Here is a 25286-nt window from a genome sequence, read left to right as displayed (position 1 = left end):
GAATATCACAATGCAAATCTTCTAAAGAAATGTGGGATACTTTGCAAGTCACTCATGAAGGAACAAGTGATGTAAAAAGATCTAGAAAGCATACTCTCATAAGAGAATATGAGCTGTTTAGAATGAATAATGGTGAATCTATTTCTGATTTTCAAAAGAGATTTACACACTTGATAAATCACCTTGTTGACTTTGGCAGAAAATTTGAGAAAGAAGAGCTGAATTTGAAAGTGCTGCAATGCTTGGACAGATCATGGCAAGCAAAGGTGACAGCCATAGAAGAATCAAAGGATTTGACCTCCTTAACACTTGCTACTCTCTTTGGGAAGCTAAGATAGCATGAGCAAAAGCTGCACATATTTGAAAAAAATGAACAGCAGGATAAGAAGGGCAAAGGAGTGTCATTAAAGGCCTTAAAATCTGCCAAAGGCAAAGAGGTGTGTGAAGAATCAAGCTCCGATGATTTCGAAACTGAGAACTTCAACTTGCTGGTGAAGAAGTTTAGAAAATTCCTAAGGAGAAAAAGGAATTCCCCCTACAAATTCAATAGAAAGACAAACAAGAAAGAGGAAGCAAGCACATTCTCCTTCAATTGCTTTGAGTGTGGAAAACCGAGGCATATGAAAGCTGAGTGTCCAAACCTCTTGAAGAATCAACAAGAGGAGAAGAAAATGAAGAAAAATGGAAAAGGGAAGAGAGCCTACATTGCTTGGAAAGATAATGACTCAAGCACAACAAGTGATGAATCCGAATGTGAGGAGAACAACTTGTGTTTGATGGTTGGAGCTGCCAAGACACAATTGTAAGTGATTCTGACCTTGAATCTAATCCGGACTATGATCAACTCCAAGAAGCTTTTATACAAATTCATAAAGAGGCTGTGAAATTAGATGCCTTGAATTCAAAGCTGAAAAACAAGCTGAAATGGTATGAAAATGCTTTAATTAAAGTTGAACAAGATCTTGAGAATTTAAAACATGAGCATGAAAATCTTCAAACCATTTTAAATTTTAGTGAAGCTCATTGTGAAGCCTCCTCCTCCTCAAAAGATGTTTGTGAAAATTGCAAGACTTTTAAAAAAGAAAATACTGATTTAAAATCCACTCTTGCAAAGTTCACAAATGGAAATGCAAATTTAAATATTCTTTTGGGAAAACAAAGAAACACTTTTGATAGGAGTGGACTTGGTTTTAATCAAAGCATGAGCATGCCATTCAAGTCAAAGAAAGGAGCTTTTAAGAAAAACCAAGATTTCAGAAAATTTAAAAGCAATTTCTCTAGACAAATAACTTGTTTCTATTGTTGTAAAAGAGGTCACACAATAAGGAACTACTACTCTAGGAAATATGGAGTTCCAAATGGAGAAATGGTTTGGATTAAAAAGAGCCAAAGGATGAGAACTAACCAACAAGGACCCTTCACATGGGTGTAGACCCCTAAAATTGTCCGGGTCGGAAATAAAGCTTGAAGACTCTCGAAGACTGAAGGAAAATCAGCCAGAAGGACTCCTGGGAGGCCCTAGGAGGTTTCTCTGTAGGTCTAGAGGTCTTAGAATAGCTCAAAATAAGGAAGTGGAGGGAATGAAGCCCAATACGGCCGTACTGAACTTAATACGGCCGTATTGAAGCTTCAATACGGCCGCAGTGAACTCAATACGGCGTATTGAAGTTTCTGAAACTTCAATACGGCCGTACTGAAGTCAATACGCCCGTATTGACACTTCAATACACCCGCAGTGAACTCAATACGGGCGCATTGAAATTTCTGAATTTCAATACGGCCGTATTGAACTCAATACGACCGTATTGAAGTTCAAAAATTTCAATACGGCCGTATTGCTTCTGTAGGTCGTATTGCGCCTATTCCCTATAAATATGACGTCAATTGGACGTCATTCCACACTTTCACACTCAGTTTTGACTCCCTCCTTGAGTATTCTGGGGTTTTTGAGCAGTGTTCTGCCCTAGAAATCTCTCTGGGAGTCGATCCGACGAAGTTCTGGAATTCCGAGCACTTAGCTTGGAGATTCGAACCTAGTCGAAGGGAAATCCTCCGGATTTCCATAGTCAAAATTTTATAGGAGAGAGCGAGCGAGCTTGTAGAGCGAGGGAACGCCAAAAAGCTTCCCAGTTTTACTCAATATATAAAAGCACGCTTCAAGAGGTTTCTTCTTAAATCCTTCCTTTTACTGCTTTCTGTGTGCATATTTAAACTGTCATCATGTAGATAGTTAATTTATAATCGCTTATAATAAATAGGGGTAATTTAGTAATTTTACGCTATTATTTTAGAAATAATCTGTCATAGGGAACCCGAAAGGGGCGCTGTGGGGTGCTAACACCTTCCCCACGCGTAACCGACTCCCTTACCCGACTCTGGTTGTAATGACCAAAGTTGATTTATAAAATCAATTGCCTTATCCCTTTTTCCAATGTTTTGAGTAAAACATTGGTGGCGACTCCACGAACCCTCCTTTTGCGAAAACCACTAATCCATGGAGGGTCCCGCTTGGGATTAATATGGATTGGTGAGCCTTTTAATAAAATTGCTCGTTTGACGAGGTCTCAGTTTGAGAATAAGTCATTCTAAGCAATCCATATTTTAAAACAAACGAGTCCGACCGTCTTCGCGACCGCCGAGGCCCGTTTGGGGCCGGTGGCGACAGATGGCGACTCCACTGGGGAAGCTTTGAGAGTCAGTCCCATTTAGTGACAGATCGTTTTTAACAAATAATAGTAAAAATTACTTCATTACCCCTTGCTTGTATGATAACATGCTTTATATATTTGGCTTTAAATAACTGTTGTTTGTTTAAATTTCCGCAATTGTTTGAAATAAATTGCACACAAACCTTTGCACACAACAGTTCCCTCTATACCCGGGGGCATGAGTGGTAATCCATAGGGAGTGGATGTTAGTACGGCCGGTTGAATGGGTCTATAGGAGCCTACGAGACCGTTGTCGGAAAAACATCACTCAAGGTGATAACCATGAACTTGAGTCCGACAGTGCGTTGGAACTTTCCATCGACTTACGACGAGAGGAATTGGGTCCCTATAATGGGGGCACCTTGGGGGCCTTTGACCAAGTGAGAACAGTTAGATCCTCCTTGAATATGCACTTTTCTGCAGGAGACCCCTACCTCGTGATTCGCTCGTGACTGTTCGTGGATGAGTGAATTGTTTGTGCATTGTTTATGTGAAATTGTTTGAGCATACATTGCATTTCTTTAAACATACAACATTCCTATTCTTTTAAAAATAAGAATAAATAGGAATAAGAATCTTCCATTATACGGTGTTAACATCTACCTTCATTACATTCATATAGGTAGTTTCCCTTTTCACCCAAAAATACAAAAAATATAATAAATAAAAATACCCAAAAAAAGAAAAAAGGGTTATTTATCCAAACCAAGCAATATCATGCATCATCTTAGGGACATCCCGAAAACATGATAATGCTTAGTTCAATAAACACAATGCATGCATATTCATCGCCATCATCTCATATCATGCATATAGATCATGGAGGGATCTAGGAGTCATTCATACATCTCTCCTAGTAATCCATTAATAAACATTAATAAAAAGAAAGGATTAGTCGATGCGTATGTTCAAAGAATGGATCGCACGCTGTTCGTTATCAAGTGTAAGCCAACAACCGTGCCAATCGAGCGCACATCAACTCCGTTGTTGGTAATCAAGACGAATAAAGGGGAAGGTCCGACACCATTAAGGATCACAGTCCCAAGGCCTTTCCCTTACAAATCAAATAAGGCTGTGCCGTGGATATACGACATCCACTCTTCTGCCGACAGCGATATCTCCAACATCGCTGGACTCGGGGGCATGACTAGGAGTGGCAGGATCTACACTCCCGAAGATCTTCATGACAAAGCTCCCAAGAATAAAGGGAAAGAAAAAGAAGAAAAAACCGAGGAAAATAAGGAATCCGAGGAGGAGACAGACAAACTGTTAAAATATATCCGACAGAGCGAGTACTCCATCATGGATCAACTTCATAAGACGCCAGCAAAGATTACTCTGTTGTCGTTGATCCTATGCTCCGAACCGCATCGGCAAGCTCTGTTGAAAGTCTTGAACGAGGCATACGTGTCGCACACTATCTCCCAAGACAAGTTTGAGGGGATTGTTAGTCACATCACGGCTAATGATCACCTCACCTTCATCGATGAAGAAATCCCCGCCGAGGGATCAAACCACAACAAGCCCTTGCACATCTCTATAAAGTGCAAGGAGTATCACATCGTTAAAGTCTTGGTAGATAATGGATCTTCCTTGAAAGTGATGCCAAAAAGAACGCTCAAGCAATTGGCAATCAAGGGAGTCCAAACGCGCCCGAGCAACATGATCGTTCGAGCTTTCGACGGTTCTAAAAGAGAAGTAGTGGGAGAAATCAATCTTCCAATCCAAATTGGACCCACTATCTTCAACGTCGAATTTCAAGTGATGGATATCACTCCCGCATACAGCTGTCTCCTCGGCCGACCTTGGATTCATGATGCGAAAGCTATTCCTTCTACGCTCCACCAGAAAGTCAAGTTCATAGTGGGTGACAAACTGGTAACTGTACAAGCTGAAGATGACATACTCATCAGCAAGCCATCCAACATACCTTATGTGGATGCAGCAGAGGAAGCTTTAGAAACCACCTTCCAAGCATTGGAAATTGCCAATGTTGAAACGTTTCCCCAAGAAATGAAGAAGGTAGCTCCATACTTGCCAGAACAAGGATTGGGCAAGTACTCCCAAGGAATCCCGGAGCTACCTATTATCAAGGACAATCCGGGGAAACAAGGGTTAGGATACAACCCTGTTAAAGATCAAAGAACGAAGAGGAATCAAGATCCTTCTCGATGTTCTTTAAGCCAGATCTTTAGGAAGGCTGGTTCACAAACGTCAAAGCCAGCTGTCGTCATCAAGTGTCCTTTTCCTTCTAATAGGGATGTATAGACTCAATGACTATTAGAGATCACTCCTCGGGGACAGCCCGACCCCCGAGCCTCGATAGGGCACATGTTTCCGCTGCGATTATAATAAAATCATTCTTCATTAATTTCTTATTGCTTCTTTTCTTGCTTGCAATAAAATTCTAAACCACATTATTTAACCCTGTTTGAATGAACATAAGTGAGGTTAAAATCGTCTTAATAATCAATAAACCCGCATCATTTTTATGTGGAAGTGTGCATGACAGCTTGGAGCACCTTTTCTTGGCATCAATAAGTGCCATCATGGATAAAAGAAATCCTAAAGATAATAAGCTCGGCAGGAAACCCAAAAAGGGGACTGCGCAAAAATAAGAGCAAAAGACCTGCTAGGAATCCCACAAAAGGGGTGACCTAGGCAAAAGTTAGGGTTACAAAATAAAGACAAAGACCCGCTAGGAATCCCACAAAAGGGTGACCTAGGCAAAAATTAGGGTTACAAAATAATGAATAAAAACAAAAGCCCGCTAAGACATCACAAATGGGTGTTTTAGGCAAAAGTTAGGGCCGTCAAAAAAAGAAAAACAAAATAAATCCATGATGGTACCATCAATTGAATTCAACAAGGGGCTCAAGAAAAGCTATCCAAGTTGTCAAAACACAATCATTAATAACAAAGATGTGCTTAACCTCATAAGTGTTTAATCGAACAAGCCTAAACACATAAGCCTACCATGGCCAGCCATTCTTACAAAATCCATTTTTCAAAAATAAAATAATCCCCTCTAAAACACAAACTTTTGAAAATATATATCCTTTCCTTCTTTTCTCTCTTGTCCCAACGATTTTTGAATAATCTAGTGGAAACATGGAGATATAGTGGTCAATAGGAGGGTTGACACATCTTCTAAAGAAAGGGAAGAATCATTTGGTTGATGACACCAAAATCAAATATGCATCATTCCTCGGTAACAGAAATCGGCAGAGCACAGTCCGTCTGGAGGAATGGCAAAATCCAAACACAAAAACGCATCGGTTAATTCTTTTGAAAAAAGAATCAAATAGAATTAGGTGCATCATACTGCATACATGCATACAGATGATAGGTGTACTGGAAGATCACTTATTCTCTGTTTATTGAAAAAACAAAAAATATATAAACTTCAGAAAAAACAATACGCCCGTATCATGTTCAGTACGCCCGTACCAAAATTAGGGTTATGAACAAATTTTCAATTCAATACGGGCATACTGAAATGGATGCGGCCGTATTGGCCATAAAGAAATTTTCAAAGACCTCGTCATGAGGCAACTACATAAAAAAAAAAAAAAAAAAAAAAAAAAAAAAAGGAAAAATTGCTTGTGTATGACAGCAGCAAACAAAATGCAAAGATTCAGAAAATCAACAGCGTCATACAAAATAACTGAGCCTGGAGAGGCTTGCCGAAAGAATACTCTCAAAATAACTGAGCCTGGAGAGGCTTGCCGAAAGAATACTCTCAAAATAACTGAGCCTGGAGAGGCTTGCCGAAAGAATACTCTCAGAATAACTGAGCCTGGAGAGGCTTGCCGAAATAATACTCTCTCAAAATAACTGAGCCTGGAGAGGCTCGCCGAAATAATACTCTCTCAAAATAACTGAGCCTGGAGAGGCTCGCCGAAATAATACTCTCTCAGAATAATTGAGCCTGGAGAGGCTCGCCGAAATAATACTCTCTCAGAATAACTGAGACATTTCTATACAGAAAAAGCCAAAACCAACAAAAAAGGCAAAAATACAGAAATCAACAAAAATACAGAAAAAGCCGAACTCAACAAAAAAGGCAAAAACACAGAAAAAGCCAAAATCAACAAAAAAGGCAAAAACACAGAAAAAGCCAAAATCGAAAAAAGGGCAAAATACAGAAAATCCAACAAATCATACAGAATAATTGAGCCTGGAGAGGCTCGCCGAAATAATACTCTCTCAGAATAACTGAGCCTGGAGAGGCTTGCCTAAATAATACTCCCGCAGAATAATTGAGCCTGGAGAGGCTTGCCGAAATAATACTCCTTCAGAATAATTGAGCCTGGAGAGGCTCGCCGAAATAATACTCTCTCAGAATAACTGAGCCTGGAGAGGCTTGCCTAAATAATACTCCCGCAGAATAATTGAGCCTGGAGAGGCTTGCCGAAATAATACTCCCTCAGAATATTTGAGCCTGGAGAGGCTTGCAGAAATAATACTCTCAGAATATATGAGCCTGGAGAGGCTCGCAGAAATAATACTCCCCAGAGAAACCTCAACTCAAGCTCACGGAACGAATCCCCAGCGAGAGCTATCAAAGCAAAATCGACGCAATCCCCAATGGAAGTGCGATCATCCAAACAGTATATACAAGTCAAAGGACTTAACACTTCCTCAGTGGAAGATAGCTCTCCGACTCAAAGCGCTGAGTGAGGCTAAGCCTGCAGAGGCTTCCTAAATAATACTCTGGGATACATAAGATCCCTCATTCCCCAATCGCCTACTCAGAGGCATCCCTGCAAAAGGAGAAAAATCAAAAAATATCAATAAATATTCCCCAAGCGGAATCCGGCACTCAGCCGAACACTGAACCCCAATTCCTCAGTCTCCTACATAAGAGGCACTCCTTCAAAAGGAAAAATCATAAAAAGATCAATAATCATTCCCCAAGTGGAATCCGGCTCTCAGCCTATCATTGAACATCAAGATGATCTGCCTAACAGAAGAGGCCAATCACAACCAATGACAAAATCCCCTGGCGGATAACAGCCTACACAGAGGCAACAAAATCCAGAAAATCAAAAAGAGATACCCGAATAAGGATAAACCGGGATACTCCACCAACGTCAAAGGACGTCAGCCAAACATAAGGCATCGCTCAACTCAGAGAGAAAGAGCATCTGTGTCTACACCCCAAGGAGTCAGAAATTCCCCATGGGTACCAACAATGCAATGCAAGTTGGGGCACAGGAACCTGTGAATGACTGCACATCCCCTAGACGGATCCCTGCGTTATCCAGCCCTCAGTGGCACAAAATCAGAAAAAAACCGTCGAAGCAGCATCGTGGACTGTGGAGACAAAATCATCACAAATCCCTGGAAAGGAGATATTCACGCTACCCCCGTCGTCACAAACACGGAGGTATGCAGCTTCCGGCTCGGGCAATGAGCGAAGCTATCTCTGGAAAGGGGGTACTCACCGTTCACCGTTGTCACAAAGGTACTTAGCTTCCGGCTCGAACAAAGAGTGAAGCTAAGCCTGGAGAGACGGTACTTACAGCTTCCAGCTTGGGCAACAAGCAAAGCAAGGCCTGGAGAGGCAAAACTCACACTGCTCACCGTTGTCACAAAGGTACTTAGCTTCCGGCTCGAACAAAGAGTGAAGCTAAGCCTGGAGAGACGGTACTTACAGCTTCCAGCTTGGGCAACAAGCAAAGCAAGGCCTGGAGAGGCAAAACTCACACTGCTCACCGTCGTCACAAAGGTGCTTGGTTTCCGGCTCGAACAAAGAGCGAGACTAAGCCTGGAGAGGCGAAACTCACACTGCTTACCGTCGTCACAAAGGTACTTAGCTTCCGGCTCGAACAAAGAGTGAAGCTAAGCCTAGAGAGGCGGTACTCACAGCTTCCAGCTTGGGCAGCAAGCATAGCAAAACCTGGAGAGGTTACTCGACAATTTTCCACCGGAAGACGCTACAAGTCAGAAGGTTGGCACATCACCCGGACAATTGGGTCAACTCCTTTACTTGTCGGCCGGTATACCAAAAGGCCGTCCGACTAAGTAAAGGGGGGGCAGCTGTAGACCCCTAAAATTGTCCGGGTCGGAAATAAAGCTTGAAGACTCTCGAAGACTGAAGGAAAATCAGCCAGAAGGACTCCTGGGAGGCCCTAGGAGGTTTCTCTGTAGGTCTAGAGGTCTTAGAATAGCTCAAAATAAGGAAGTGGAGGGAATGAAGCCCAATACGGCCGTACTGAACTTAATACGGCCGTATTGAAGCTTCAATACGGCCGCAGTGAACTCAATACGGCGTATTGAAGTTTCTGAAACTTCAATACGGCCGTACTGAAGTCAATACGCCCGTATTGACACTTCAATACACCCGCAGTGAACTCAATACGGGCGCATTGAAATTTCTGAATTTCAATACGGCCGTATTGAACTCAATACGACCGTATTGAAGTTCAAAAATTTCAATACGGCCGTATTGCTTCTGTAGGCCGTATTGCGCCTATTCCCTATAAATATGACGTCAATTGGACGTCATTCCACACTTTCACACTCAGTTTTGACTCCCTCCTTGAGTATTCTGGGGTTTTTGAGCAGTGTTCTGCCCTAGAAATCTCTCTGGGAGTCGATCCGACGAAGTTCTGGAATTCCGAGCACTTAGCTTGGAGATTCGAACCTAGTCGAAGGGAAATCCTCCGGATTTCCATAGTCAAAATTTTATAGGAGAGAGCGAGCGAGCTTGTAGAGCGAGGGAACGCCAAAAAGCTTCCCAGTTTTACTCAATATATAAAAGCACGCTTCAAGAGGTTTCTTCTTAAATCCTTCCTTTTACTGCTTTCTGTGTGCATATTTAAACTGTCATCATGTAGATAGTTAATTTATAATCGCTTATAATAAATAGGGGTAATTTAGTAATTTTACGCTATTATTTTAGAAATAATCTGTCATAGGGAACCCGAAAGGGGCGCTGTGGGGTGCTAACACCTTCCCCACGCGTAACCGACTCCCTTACCCGACTCTGGTTGTAATGACCAAAGTTGATTTATAAAATCAATTGCCTTATCCCTTTTTCCAATGTTTTGAGTAAAACATTGGTGGCGACTCCACGAACCCTCCTTTTGCGAAAACCACTAATCCATGGAGGGTCCCGCTTGGGATTAATATGGATTGGTGAGCCTTTTAATAAAATTGCTCGTTTGACGAGGTCTCAGTTTGAGAATAAGTCATTCTAAGCAATCCATATTTTAAAACAAACGAGTCCGACCGTCTTCGCGACCGCCGAGGCCCGTTTGGGGCCGGTGGCGACAATGGGTACTTAAATTTTTTCTCTGAATCTTTGTTGTAGGAATGCTTGAGGGCCAAGAACTTACTATGGTATCTTAATAGTGGCTGCTCAAGGCATATGACTGGAGATCCTTCAAAATTCTCAAGTCTGAAATTGAAGAATGAAGGGTATGTTACCTATGGTGACAACAACAAAGGGAGAATTCTTGGCTATGACAATGTTGGTAACTCCTCCTCTCAAACATTGATTGAGAATGTATTGCTTGTTGATGGATTGAAACATAATTTTCTGAGCATAAGTCAACTTAGTGACAAAGGTTTTAAAATTGAATTTGATAATACATGTTGCTTGATATGTGATAAAAAGACAAAAGAAATCAGATTCATTGGAAAAAGGATTGACAATATATACATGCTTGACTTAGAACACTCAATAGCTATTTCCAACACTAAGTGCTTAATAACTCAAGAAGACAATATTTGGCTTTGGCATAGGAGAGCTGCACATATTCATATGGATCATTTGAATAAACTGAGTAAGAAGGAATTGGTGGTAGGATTGCCTAAACTCAAGTTTAGTAAGGACAAACTATGTGATGCTTGTCAAAAGGGCAAACAAGTGAAGGCTAGCTTTAAAAGCAAAAGTCAAATTTCCACAACTAGACCTTTGCAATTAATTCACATGGATTTGTTTGGTCCTTCAAGAACCATGAGTCTAGGTGGAAACTACTATGGTTTAGTGATTGTTGATGACTACTCAAGATACACATGGGTTATGTTTCTTGCAAATAAAAATGATGCTTTTAATTCCTTTAGAAAATTTGCCAAGCTTGTTCAAAATGAAAAGAGTTCAAACATTACCTCTATAAGAAGTGACCATGGAGGTGAATTTCAAAACATAATGTTTCAAAAATTCTGTGAGGAACATGGTATAAACCATAATTTCTCAGCACCTAGGACACCTCAACAAAATGAGGTTGTTGAGAGGAAGAATAGGTCTCTTGAAGAACTAGCTAGGACAATGTTGAGTGAGAAAAAATTTCCAAAATATTTTTGGGCTGATGCTATTAACACAGCTTTTCATGTGTTAAACAAAGTTCTGATCCGGCCTATATTAAAGAAAATACCCTATGAAATTTACAATGGAAGGAAGCCTAACATTTCATATTTTAGAATGTTTGGGTGTAAGTGCTTTGTGCTGAACAATGGGAAAGAGCAACTTGGAAAGTTTGATGCTAAGGCTGATGAGGCAATCTTTTTAGGATACTCAACAAATAGCAAAGCCTATAGAATCTATAATAAGAGAACCCTAGTTGTTGAAGAATCTGTCCATGTTGTATTTGATGAATCCAACAAACAAGAGACAAGGCAAACAGAAATTGAAGACTTGACTGATTTGCTTGATCAACCTCTATTGGAGAGTGAAACTAATAATAAGCCTAAAGAGAGTGAATCACATGAAAACACAAAGGAAACGAGTGAACAATTGCCTAAGGAATGGAAAACTTCTAAGGACTTATCAATGGATAACATAATTGGAAATATTGGTAAGGGAGTCTCAACTAGGAGTGCCATCAAGAATATTTGCAATACCATGGCTTTTGTGTCACAAGTAGAACCTAAAAGTATTGATGAAACACTAAAAGATGAACATTGATTAATGGCCATGCAAGAGGAACTAAATCAGTTTGAAAGAAATGAAGTATGAGATTTAGTGCCATTACCAAATGATTATCCAATTATAGGAACCAAGTGGGTTTTTAGAAATAAGCTTGGTGAATCTGGGATAATTATAAGAAATAAGGCAAGACTAGTGGCTAAGGGGTATAATCAAGAAGAGGGAATTGACTATGATGAGACTTTTGCCCCTATAGCAAGGATAGAAGTCATTAGATTACTTCTTGCTTATTCCTCTATAATGAATTTCAAGCTTTATCAAATGGATGTGAAAAGTGCTTTTCTCAATGGGTTGATACAAGAGGAAGTATATGTGGAACAACCACCAGGCTTTGTGGATTTTAAAAATCCTAATCATGTGTACAAGCTTAAAAAGACACTCTATGGCTTGAAGCAAGCTCCAAGATCATGGTATGACAGGTTGAGCAAATTTTTGATTGAAAATGACTATGTGAGAGGGAAAGTGGATAATACATTGTTTGTCAAAAAGTTCAAAAATGATACAATGTATGTTCAAATCTATGTGGATGATATTGTATTTGGATCTACCAATATCTCTCTATGTAAAGAATTTGCTAAAACCATGCAAGGAGAATTTGAAATGTCAATGATGGGGGAGCTTACATTCTTTTTGGGGTTGCAAATCAAACAAATGAGCGATGGAATTTTCATAAGTCAAAGCATGTATTGTAATAAACTTTTGAAAAAGTTTGGTATGGAAGGGTGTAAGGAGGTTGCCACACCAATATCAACCAATTGCAATCTTGACTTAGATGAGAAAGGAATAGCTGTTGATAACTCAAAGTATAGAGGTATCATTGGATCACTCTTATACTTGACAGCTAGTAGGCCTGATATAATGTTTGTTGTGTGCCTATGTGCAAGATTTCAGGGTAATCCAAAAGAATCTCACATGAAAAGTGTAAAGAGAATTCTAAAATATTTGAAAGGTACAACCAATGTAGGTTTGTGGTATCCAAAGGGAGTCTCACTAAGTCTGATAGGCTACTCAGATTCAGACTATGCTGGGTGTAGACTAGATAGAAAAAGCACAAGTGGAACTTGTCACCTACTAGGTAGTGCACTTGTCTCATGGCATAGCAAAAAGCAAGCTTGTGTTGCACTAAGTACAGCTGAGGCTGAGTATATAGCTGCTGGGAGTTGTTGTGCTCAAATTCTTTGGATGAAGCAACAATTAAGAGATTATGGAACTGAGTTAACTAAAATACCTCTGAGATGTGACAATACAAGTGCAATAAATTTGACCAAAAACCCAATTTTGCACTCTAGGAAAAAATATATAGAGATAAGACACCACTTTTTGAGAGATCATGTTCAAAGGAATGACTGTGTTGTAGAGTTTGTAGAGACAAGCAAGCAGTTAGCTGACATATTTACAAAACCTCTACCAAGGGAAAGATTTAACCAATTAAAAATTGAGCTAGGGATAATCAATGAATCATGTTTGAATTGATTGTGATTTGAGAGTGATTGTATGATTGTGTGGAATCAGTATGAGATATTGAAGCATAAAAGAGAGTATTCAAGGAACAAATTAGACTCAGAGTAATTTGAAAGGTTAAAATTCTAAGAAGCAGAACTTCTCTGGAATAATCGATTATCTTAAAATATAATTGATTATTTCAAGTAAACCCATAATAATAATCGATTATTTGGGTAATAATCGATTATCTGGGAGATGAAGAATTCCAAGAGCCTCTGTAATAGATTATTTGGGTAATAATCGATTATCTGGAGTGAAGAATCTCAAGAGTCTTTAGAATAATCGATTATCTAGGGTAATAATCGATTATTTGGGAAGAGGAATTTGAAAGGCCTCTATAATAATCAATTATCTTGAAAATAATCGATTATCTGGGCAAAGTTAGGAAAAACTACTCTCTGGAATAATCGATTATTCCAAAAATAATCGATTATTCATAGCAGATAGTATTTTTAAAGGGTTTTTCTAATACAAATAATCGATTATTTGTATAAATAATCGATTATCTGGGCGAATTTTGACATTTCTGAAGCATTTGAACGGTTATATGCGCGCCAAACCCTTAAACCTCCCATAACTCTTCAGTTAGAAAACTTGTCCCACTTAGAACGTGCTAGGGCATAACCTCTCTCTCAAAACCTCTCTTTTTCTCCCATTCTCACATTCTCTCAAACCCTCAAACCCTAACCTCCTCAACTCTCTCATTTCTTCTCTTCTCCACCAAGACCCACTCATGGCTTCTTCCTCCAAGAGACCCAAGAAGCTTGAAGTGAAGGGGAGTAAGCGCCCTCTTCCCTCAGGGCAACTGATTTCCAAGTGGTTCGCAGATGAGAAGACTCGAGAGTATTATTTTGAGTGGTATGCGGGGCGGAGAATCATTCCTCCCAAGACCCTTAAGCTAGAGTGGTTCAAGAATGAAGGGTTTAGTTTTCCAACCCTGCTGGAGGACCAACAACTTGGGAAGTTTTTGGAAATGGAAGGACCCTATTACCCTGAGCTGATCAGGTTATTTCTCTGTTTTGCAACAAGCAATGAAAGTATTATGCAATTAGTGGTGAAGGGGAAGCTGATTAAGCTTGACGGGCCAACATTGAAGGCGGCTGCCGAGCTGAGCGGCACGGGACGTGAAAAACCCCAACCCTTCAACTTTGGTGATTTTGAGGAGCTGACGACCTTTAGGGATTGTTAGAGGAATCCGGAGACCACCAACCACAACAAGTTTCTGGCGGGAGGTATGAAGAAAAATTCCCGTTTGATTTCCTTTATTATTGCTTGGATGTTAAAACCCCGTTTGCACAATCATGCCCAAATGTCAAGGGATGACATTTTATTGATACATGTGATTAAAAAGAAAATTAAGATCGATTAGGTATCGGTTGTCAATGATTGTATGTGGAAGGCAAGACGGAAAGAGGATGGACCAATTCTGTATGCTCTGTTGTTGTCAAAAAATTTTGAGAATGCAAGGGTAGACCTAACAGGGGAGAAGAAAATAATTCTCCATGCTTCTAATAAGATTGAAAAATCTTCCTTGCATCACATGGGGATGCTCAAACAAGAAGACAAGTGGGTCTTCAAGGGAGATGTACCTCCAACCCTTGAACCGGCGACAGATGAAGATGGCGTTCCATCTCACGACGAGGATCAACCACCACAGGTTGAAGATGAACCTGACCGGGAGACAGAAGCGGAGCCTAAGCCATTCTCTCAACTTGAGCAAATCATGATAAATAAGCTTGATGTTGTAATGGAAATGTCTAGGAGGCATGAGTCCTTGTTTTCTGGTATTCTTGACAGGTTTGATGATCTTGATCGTGAGGTGAACCGACTCAAGACTCACCTAGGCATACCTGAAGACTCGGAGTGATTGCTGCTCTATTTTGCTGATTAGTTTTAATTAGGACTTTTAAATTCTATTTTTGGGTTTTAATTTCAATTTGGTTGTAATATTTTAATTCTAAAACAATTTATTTGCTTTAATCTGTTGAACAATTGAATTTTTGATGAAATTTGAAGTTTATTTTGCTGATATGTTGGTTTGAATGATGTTCCAAATTCTGGTTTGATTGATTGATGCATTGATGCTCTGGTTTTGAGCATGTTAATTGATGTTCTGTTTTTAGACATTGATATGTGGTTTTTGATATTTGGTTGACATAATTGATAATGATTGTGGACTTTGAATTGTAATATCGTACTGTACATTGTGATTTTGGTTGACAAATGAATGTTTTTGTTGCTGATCATATGATTTTTTATGGAAATGAATTAGATATTGTGATTGAAAGTAACTTGATAAATTTGAAAAAATTTTGTTCACAAAGTTTAGATGTTGATCTGAGCACATAAGGAGTATGCATATGGCTTATATTGTATGAACAAACTTAGCTTGATTTGTTTTTGATAATGCCAAAGGGGGAGAAAGGTTGTTGTGTGTATGGCTTTGCAGGTTGCTTTGTAGATTTTGTGTTGTTTAAAGTGAAAGAAAAAGCAAATGGTTTAAGCCTAGCTTGGTTTGTCATGATTTGTGTCATGGTTTGTCATCATCAAAAAGGGGGAGATTGTTGAGCTTAGGGGAGCCTGAACTTGATGAGATCACCTCTGAGGCTTGAAGAAGTTTTGATGATAACATATGTATGCCAAGGACAACAAGAACTTAGAAGGCAAAAACAAAGTCAAAGAAAGTGCTATGTAATAGGAAATAGTGTATAAATTGTTTTGCTTGAGTTTATTTGTTGTGTGTGCTGTGTGCATAAGCTAAATCTATATCTAAACTGATTAGAGAGTGTATGATGATGAGTTAAAAGGATTAAGAAGTTATTTTGAGACTTAAAACGAAGTTTTGAAAACTAACTCAAAATAATCGATTATCATTAAATATAATCGATTATTCCAGCAACAGGCAAAATGGGATGCCTTGCTGCAATAGTCGATTATTTGTGAAATAATCGATTATTCCAGAAATGACTCTCTGGAATAATCAATTATCCAGCAAAATAATCGATTATATTGTTCTTGGTTGGTTTCCAGAAAACCTGAAGAACAAAATAATTGATTATTCTTTAAAATAATCGATTATCTGGTTCTGAAACTTTTATAAATAGTTTGAACTTTTTGAAACTTCAGAACAGAGTTAGATTTGAGAATCAAAATTAGAAAAGCATTTTTGTGAAGTCTTTGTGACAATCTTGGAGAGTTTTCTTTGTGAATCCAAGAAGAAAAACGTTTGAGAAAATCTTTGAGAAAGAATCATCATCATCACATTCTTGAAAGGGAAAAGATTAAGATTTGCTTCTGAATTCCAGGTGAATTCGTTCCTTAATTCTTTGTGAATACTTGTAAAATCTTGAGAGGGTTTCTCAAGTGGTAAGGATTCTTGAAGCGGGTTTCTACAAGGGGTGTTTTCTTGGGGTCAAGAAAGTGGTTATCTTGAATGTTGGAGTATATGCATGTGTGGTATGCTTGTAAACCTTCTTCATTAAGATAGTGGAACAAATCTTGATCAGGTTGTGATTGAGGACTGGATGTAGGTCACATGTAGAGTGGCTGAACCAGGATAAAAGACTTGTGCAATCTTCTTCTTACCCTTATCTTTTACTTTGTGTAATTTCTTGATTGAGCATTAAAGAAGATTGTTTTTGGTTAATATGTGTGCATGAATAACATTGGTCTGAATTAAATCAAAGCATTACATATTGACATTATCTTTGAACACCATTATTTGTTAATTAAGAAAGCATATAGGATTCATTCTTCTATAACAAGTCTTTAAGAAACTTCATTGAAAATTCATTTTTAGAAAAGTTTAATTGAAATAAAGATCCTAAATACTCTGAAATTTTTAAAATGTCATTGAATCCAATTCACCCCTCCCCCCCCTCTTGGATTGTGCCATTCTTTTCTAACATATAAAAGGCGTAAGCCTTTGGAGTTTGCTAAAGGGGAGCATGTGTTTCTGAAGGTGACCCCAACTTCTGGTGTGGGTAGGGCACTGAAGGCAAGGAAGTTGACACCGAGGTTTGTTGGTCCCTATTAGATCATACAACGTGTGGGTCTGGTTGCTTATCGGTTGGCTTTGCCACCGTCCCTTTCAAACTTACACGATGTATTTCATGTATCCCAGCTGAGGAAGTATCTCCAAGACCCGAGTCATGTGGTGGAGCTGGATGATGTGGGGGTGAAGGAGAATCTGACATTTGAGAAGTTGTCAGTAGCTATGGTTGATCATAAGCTGAAGGAGCTGAGGGCAAGTCCATTGCTCTGGTGATGGTGTTGTAGGATGCAGCTACTGGTGAGTCTACTTGGGAGGTGGAGCAGCAGTGCAGGGAGCGGTATCCATTTCTTTTCTCAAGTAAGTCTGTTTTCGGAGACGAAAACTCTTGTTGTTGGGGAGGTTGTGAGACCCCTTTCCTTTTTCTTTTCTTCCCCAAACTCTCTTCTCACTCACTTTTGTTGATTCACTTTTTTCTTCCCTCTCAAACTCTCACTTCTCCTCTTTTGCTTGGATTCAAGGTGCTGAGTAGGTATTGATTTTCTTGTCGAGCCGTGTGGATTTGAGCTATTTTCCCTTCTTCTCCGTCACTCTTCTCCTCCGTTCGTCGTTCGTCTCTTCCCGGAAGCTCGGATTCCTTGCACCGAGGTAAGGGAAGCTAGTTTTTGGCTGTGTTTTTTTGAAAATGAGTTCATAAAATCATTTGTGGGCTGATGGTTTGATGATTTCGGGCAGAGATTGAAGAAATTCATTTTCGGGTTTTTTCGGGGTTTGGGTGAAAATTTGGGGTTTTGCTTGTTTATTGGTTGCATGCTGAAAATGAGGTGTTTTTCGTGATGTTTGATGAAAATGTGGACTTTTGGATGGATTGCATGTTGGTTTTCTGGTTGATTTTGTAGGTGTTGGTGAAATTTTTTTAAGTTGTGGGTTGCTGCTGAGCTTCGCGCTGAGCGCCGTTCTTCGCGTCGGGCGCGTGACCACCTGGGGGCTCCATTTAGGCAAGCCCGCCGGGCGCAAAGATGTGTGCGCCAGGCGAGTTTGAGAATGTGAGCCTCTAGATGGACTACGCCGAGCGCAACTTGGACTTCGCCAGGTGCAATATCAGTAGGTAGCATGGTTGGGGTGTTCTGGCATGGCACCGGGCGCGATCATTGTTGCGCTGGGCGTGGGTACTCCTTGGGAGTCTCTGCCACGGGGGCGTTGGGCACAATTTGAATTGCGCTGGGCGCGAGACCTTGGGAGGTCTCTGCCTTCCCCGCGCCGGGCGCGGGTTTGGGCACGCCGGGCGTGTGAGACTCCCTAGAGTCTCTGCCTGGGTTTGCGCTGGGCGCAATTTGTATTGCGCCAGGCGCGAGGGAGCCTTGGGCTCTCTGGATGGGTCACGCCGGGCGCGGGCACTCTTGCGCTGGACGCGCTGACCCCTAGTACTCTCTGGTTGTGCCACACCGGGTGCAACGATGAGTGCGCCGGGCGCGTATATGCTGTTTCCTTAGATGTTATTTTATGCTGAGCTGAGCTGTTATTGATGAATGTTAGTTATGCTGAAGTATAATATTGTTGTGCTGTAAGTTGTTTAGCTGTGCTGTAAGACGATAATGCTGTGCTGTAAGCTGTTTAGCCGTGCTGTAAGTTGATATTGCTGTAAGCTGTGCTGTGTTGTATGCTGATATAAGTTATTGTAGGCCGTAAGGCTGAGCTGTTGTAGGCCGTAAGGCTGAGTTGTTGTAGGAGATCTCCGAGCTGGTATGCGTGACGACGCATTGTGTGCTTATTGCCGTGTATGCTGTATAATTGACGAGATGTATGTTGATGATGTGCTAATAGCTGTAGCTGTTAATAATTCATATATATGTTTTGTATGTTGATTCTTTTCACTAGCTTACCCTTTTGTTGTTTCCATGTGTTTGGACTGCGATGATCATACTTTGTATGGGAGCAGAGCAGGGTTAGGTTGGTGATTGAGGCAGGTCTGCAGCTGGCAGATAGAGCTGATTCTTTTGTTGTTATGATGTTTTTAGCCACTAGTTTGGCTACTTTGGGCTGTATTTTGTATTATGTTTTGTTCAGGCCCCAGATTTGGACCTTGTGTATATATTTTAGATGTTTATATATATATACTTGTTCCTTCTGTGTGGCGCTGGTTTGTTGAGCAATGTGTAGTAACTAGCCAGATCGTTACAAGAGGCCCTTGAAATTGTCTAGAACCAAAAATATAGTCAAACATTTTTATTGGCTAAATTAAAAAAAAATTAAAAAGCACCTTTCTAGTGCGAGTATACACAATTAATTTTCATCAAAAAAAAATACTCAAAATTAATTATTATAACTTTAGAATTTTTAACTACTTAAATAAAATATATTTTGAAAGTATATCTTGTCATATTTGACAACTCAAAAGTAAAAATTAATAATAGTAATACATACATAAATTACGTTATACATGTGACTCAAAGTACTTTTTTATACATTTGACTCAAAGTACTTTTTTCTTAAGAGAAATTATTATTTATAATCACTGCATGTATATATATGTTTTAAACCAATTACTATAGAACATACATAATATTTAAGTTTTTAATCAATGAGAAGAAACTAATAATGCTTAATTTACATGTTATGTAAATACTAATTAGAGACCATTAATTTAAGATTGCTTAATAATTTCTCTCTTTTTTAAGTTTCAGATGATATAATCAATTGGTGAGGATTAATATAACTCTTAACATTACAAGTAATTTGATCTCACGTGCCAATGTTTTAGACTTTGTAAAGGTGTAAAAAATATAAGTTTTATTTGTTAAGATCATGCAATGTATAAGAGGATATTTGTGATGATATCTTCATCAAATATCAAATATAGAGTCACATGCCGGAGTTAGTATTGTTAATATATACCATTTCATAACTTCTCATCAACCTTTCTAATTTTTCCTCAAGAAATGTAATGCTTCAAGAGCTACTTCAATATCTTTAATATTGTTAATATACACAATTTCGTATCTTGCTTCTTAACAATATTCTTGGGAAGAAAAATTCTCTAAACATCTAGTATATCATCCGTCTTAGTATCAATATAGTCAATAGTTAAGAACACATCTGTATTATCTTATTATAATAACTTAGATATTACTAACAAATTTTCTTATATTTATCAACGTTTTAGGCAAATTTTGTTCCAAAATTAAGGCAACTTCATACCTCATGTGGACACATTTTTAGTACCACCGATTCAAGTTATACCAATATGGCAAGATGACAGTGAAACCAAAAGAAAAGGATATTTCCAACTATCCTATTTATATTTTACATTGACAGCCATAAAACCCAACAAAGGGTTACACTTACACTAGCTATGACACAATCTACACCTCATAAAAAAGTGAAAGCTAATGTGAAAAACATAGTAACATTCTTTTATTCTGCTGCTTCAAGTCTCTATTTATCCGCTCAAAATTATCTAAGAATCACCTAAAATTTGTATGTGCAGCTTCCATCATCACTTCTAGCTGTTGGATCATAATTTTCTGCAGTAGGGTCAGTGCAACCTTCAGGAACAGGAATATGAACCTGCTGAGCCCCTTGCCCTGCAACCAATCAATGAAGGAAACCTTTATCTAGTCTTGCTTATCCTAAATGATTGTTCCAACATAATCCTAAAACTTTCTCCTATGAAGCACCGACTTCGACTCATATTCCAAGACATGACTAATGTTCAAAATATAGGATACAGATACAAAATATATATATATAGTTATAGTTATATAATACTTCACAAATTTTATAGTAATAATCCTTAAAAACCGATATATATCTCTTAAAAGTTAAAATAATTAGTAATTCTTAACCTCACAACAAATAAAATAAGAAGTTATGAGTGGTAATATTTATAAGAGTTAATCATCTATACAATGAATGTGAAGTTTTTTTACACTAACAACTAATCATATATTTTAATAGTAACATATCAGTTATTTATTTAATGAAATAATAATAAAATAAGCAACTTTAAAAGATATAATTGATTGTTAGTGTAAAAAACTTTACACTAACAGTGTAGGGATGATTAACTCTATTTATAAATAAGTTGACATTTTAATTTTTTTTTTTAATTGTATTTGATAAGTATTTAACTAAAAGCATGTGTTAGTTCACTCTTTTTACTCTTGTTCTTAGAAAAGTGTTTAAATATACAATATAAATATGTCTGAACCAAGAAAAAAAATAATTTTTAGATGTGAAATGATGCAGAGGTGTTGAACGCATGTATAACAAGTATTATGTCAAAAGTGTTAAACGCGCCATCATGATGTTTTGCAGATGTGTCGATACTTCTTAGGTTTTCCCATCAAGGAGATTAGAATCAAAGGTCTAACCATAGAAGTTTCCGGTCTTCATGGCATCTTCATTTGCCTCTCCAAGAGCTGCCTCATTGAGGTATTTGTCGGCCAACTGAACCCTCTTCACATTCTCTTGCTCTTGGACAAGCATGTTCCCATACTCAAGGAGCTTGTTAAGGGACATCTTTGGTTGCTCAAAAGTTGGAGGTCCCTCCTTTGAATTCACCAGCTTTTTCCCAACATTCTCCACCCCAACACCAGAAATCCACTTCCTGACTTCATCATCATAGACTCTGGCCCTCAGGGCACCAAAGAAGTCTGCATAAAGATGCATCAAACAATTGATTATTCACAATTCATCATTACAATTTGATACCATTAATGTCTCCAACCTCTTTGGTTAATGAAGATAAAGGATTAGCAAATAAAAATCTATTTTAAATGTGATTAGTCAATTTGTCAAACCAAACTTAATATTATTGAATCTGATGTACAAAATTCAACCAGTAGTACCCTTGTTATAACTTATAAATAAGGTTAAATTAAACTCAATTAATATTACACAACAGACTCAATCTCTCACTATTAATGATGTTATAGGTGGTTTTAAGTGACTAAAACAAGTTTTTTTCTAAAAAGATTGAAAGGATCAATTTTAAATTTGAAAAATCAAAAACAAATCTACCTCAGATTTGATGGGCTAAAACATATTTAAGCTTATAGATTTTAGCTTAAAGCATGAATTGAGGTGTGACTTACCAATAGATTGTCCAGGGAAGGTGTCAACAAGCTTGATAATGTCCTCCTTTGGAACATCATCTGTTCTGAAAATGCCTTGGCAGACACCAATTCTGTCATCTCGAGTAGGAGCCCAATAGAACTTCTCCATTCGTCCATCACGAATGAGAGGAGCATACAATGTTGAGAAATCATTGCCAGTGACTATGATTGGAACACGAGGATTCTCCTCCTTGTTGTACATACCAGGAAGTTGGACATTGGTTGGGTTGTCAGCAATGTTCATGAGAGTTGCATTCACCATCTGGTTGTTGACAGTGTATTGAGTGGTTCCACCCATCCTACCAGCTCCTGCATCAAGATCATTGATGAAGAGACAACACATCTTTCCTTTTCTGATAATGTCTGCTGCCTCGCGGTACCGTTGCCTAATCAACTTTGCAGGCTCTCCAGCATTTCCACTTTCCAATTCTCCAGCACTCATCATTATGGGGCTGAGTTCAAAGACAATAAAGCCAAAGAGTTGGTGCATTTTTGAATTGTAGTTGTTATGTCCCAAACCATGTTTGGACTTTGGAGAGTGTAAATTGAGTTTAATCCACACAAAAAATGGTTACCGAAGGAAGTCACAGTTGAGTTGCATTTGAACATGATTTTGGATTCCAAACCATAAATTTAAGGTATGTTTGGATAAACTTCTCTGGAAACACTTTTAGGAGTGAAAAAAAATAAGGAAACTGAAAATGAGCTTCTCTAAAAGGTAAGTTTAGTTTATGCATAAGTGACAAATAAGATTTTGGAGAAGTTGATAGGATAAAACTTCTACAAATTAGTCTATACATAAGCTAATTTTAGCTTATAGAGAGGTTAATTTTATTTTCTTTTATTTTTTTCTCCTGAAAGAACTTTTGGATAAATTTACTCAAACAGACTCTTTGTATAATTGGAAAAAAAAAATTAGCTTTCCATTAGGCCAAACCATGGTTTGTAAACCAAAAACTGAACGCACCCTTAGTAATTGTGTATTAATTTCATCTTGGATGCACTTAGCCTAAACCAACTTTGGAATCTTTTTCCTATAAGTTTTCCAAATAAGGGGAAATACACATTGGAATATGTAATTAAACTTACTTGATTCCCATCTTGGCAAAGACAAGCTCACATTGAAATGATTTCCCCTGACCTTTGCCTCCCCAAATACCCAAAATAAGGGGAACCTTAATATTTGGCAAGTTCAAAAAGTTCTTGGTGATGTGAACAACAATCTTGTCCATAAATGCAGGAGCAATGTAGAAGCCATCCATGGTGTTGTCCAAATTGTACCTGAAAAATCAGTCCATTAACATTCAACAAGTTCACATAATGCAAACAATCAAAACTTGAGCGTTCAATTTTTGTTGGTTAAGAACTTGTTAAGAAACAAGTTAAGAAGAGCTTCTGAAAACTTCTTTACTGATAAAAAAAGCACATTTTTCAATAGAGAGACTCTAATAAATTCTTCTAAACCTGTATTCAATCAAATTATAAATTAAGTTCAAACCAGCAACTTACTGGCGAAGACCAGTACTGATATAATCATAGGAACTCATGACAGCATAGTGAGTTCCACTTTCCATGGGAGCTTGGAAGAGAGTGTCCACCATTCCCTTCCCTCTAGTGATATCCTGCTGGTCATCTGAAATGTCATAAGCAAGTCCACCCCATCTATCCTTTGAAGTCTGCTTCTCCTCATCATATTCAATCTGTGCAGAAACCTTGAAATTCCCACTCAAACTTTTCTGGCTGGAACTCACAGAACTGGTTTTCTTCAAAATGGTTCCAAAGAATGTTGAGCTTGTCACTCCACTGCTAGAGCCGTTCAGTTTCAACTGCACCAAACACACCCCAATGAACCGTCAACTCCAAATTGGATTGCAAGATCAATGCTTCAGAACAAATTGGAACAGACCAAGATATAAAAAAAGAAGAAAAAAAATCAAATTTCCATTTGATCACCAAAATTCAGAGAGACCCCATGATTATATATGCAGTATTAAGTTCACAATCTACTCCTACTCGTACAAATAAATGCATATGATTAGTGCTACTAGACTCGAACATAAGTAAAGAAGAACTGTGGTCTATACTAGAAAAAGAAAAATGTATATTATTGCATCGCCTATACTATATAGTAAACTTAAAAATAAAAATCATCAACAAACTAATTATAAGTGAAACAAAACATGTTCTAACGATGAGACCGAAGTTTGAAGAGTTTGGTCGGTGTGACATAATAAGTGAGGGAAAAGCATTGTACCGGTGCCATGTTAATGGCTCCAACGGTTGGAACTGAGACTGCCATTTTGTCGTTGGAGTGTTGAAGGGGTAGAAGACAATATGAAAACTAAGTTGCAAAGTGTTTTGGATAGAGTAGCTGAGAGAAAGAGAGACGTAAGGGGGGCATTTTATAGTGTGAAGAGTGCAGCAATAGTAATAGAGAAAAATCTGTGGATTGGCTTATGAATTTAACAATGGCCACACAAGTGGGGTTGGTGTGCCATGGACATGGTATTATTAATACGTGGCTTTTGGTGACATGGACCTTGGTTTTGGAATGTGGTTTTTGAGTGCAGTGTACTTTATTTAGAAACAAAATGGAGGCTTCTGGGAACTGTAGTTATATGAGGTTTGAGTTGCTCCTTCTCCCTCCACCACTCATATTTGGTAATTTCATTGCTACTAAAACTATGCAGAAAACAGAAAAACCAAAATCAAAACAATTCCGTGTGGAGAAAAATACACTTTGGAGTTTGTATGACACTTTAGGAATTTTCTTTTATTAAAATTATGAGAGAAATACTTGATCGTAACATTATTTGCTTAATTTAGAAAAATGAACCCTCTAAAATTGTCTAGAAGCAAACAAGTGCAAGCATTTTAATTCCTAGGTGGAGAGGTGAGATAGTAGTATACATAGGATCCTAAATTCTTCCATTATTGTGATTTTAATGAACAATTTTTTTTTTTTTTGCAGTAAAAAAATACTTTTTAAGCAAAATGTTTGATATTATCCAACCAGCTGAAATCTACTA

At 38.4% G+C, this 25286-nt stretch overlaps 1 protein-coding gene across 1 annotated transcript; it reads right to left on the bottom strand.

Annotated features, from left to right (window-relative positions):
• Positions 1-20399: 20399 nt before the first annotated feature.
• LOC109791077 (ribulose bisphosphate carboxylase/oxygenase activase 2, chloroplastic) lies at positions 20400-24672 on the bottom strand. Its single transcript, XM_020350330.3, has 6 exons — positions 24512-24672; positions 23767-24083; positions 23347-23538; positions 22237-22709; positions 21514-21795; positions 20400-20724 (listed from the first exon to the last, which is right to left on the bottom strand). The coding sequence occupies exons 1-6, from the start codon at positions 24554-24556 to the stop codon at positions 20609-20611; spliced, it is 1425 nt and encodes a 474-aa protein (XP_020205919.1). The 5' UTR covers positions 24557-24672; the 3' UTR covers positions 20400-20608.
• Positions 24673-25286: the final 614 nt, after the last annotated feature.

This window comes from Cajanus cajan, chromosome 3, assembly GCF_000230855.2.
Source record: "Cajanus cajan strain Asha chromosome 3, NIPB_CcT2T_4, whole genome shotgun sequence".
Taxonomy (NCBI): Eukaryota; Viridiplantae; Streptophyta; class Magnoliopsida; order Fabales; family Fabaceae; genus Cajanus; species Cajanus cajan.
This window is presented reverse-complemented; position numbering and strand designations above follow the sequence as displayed.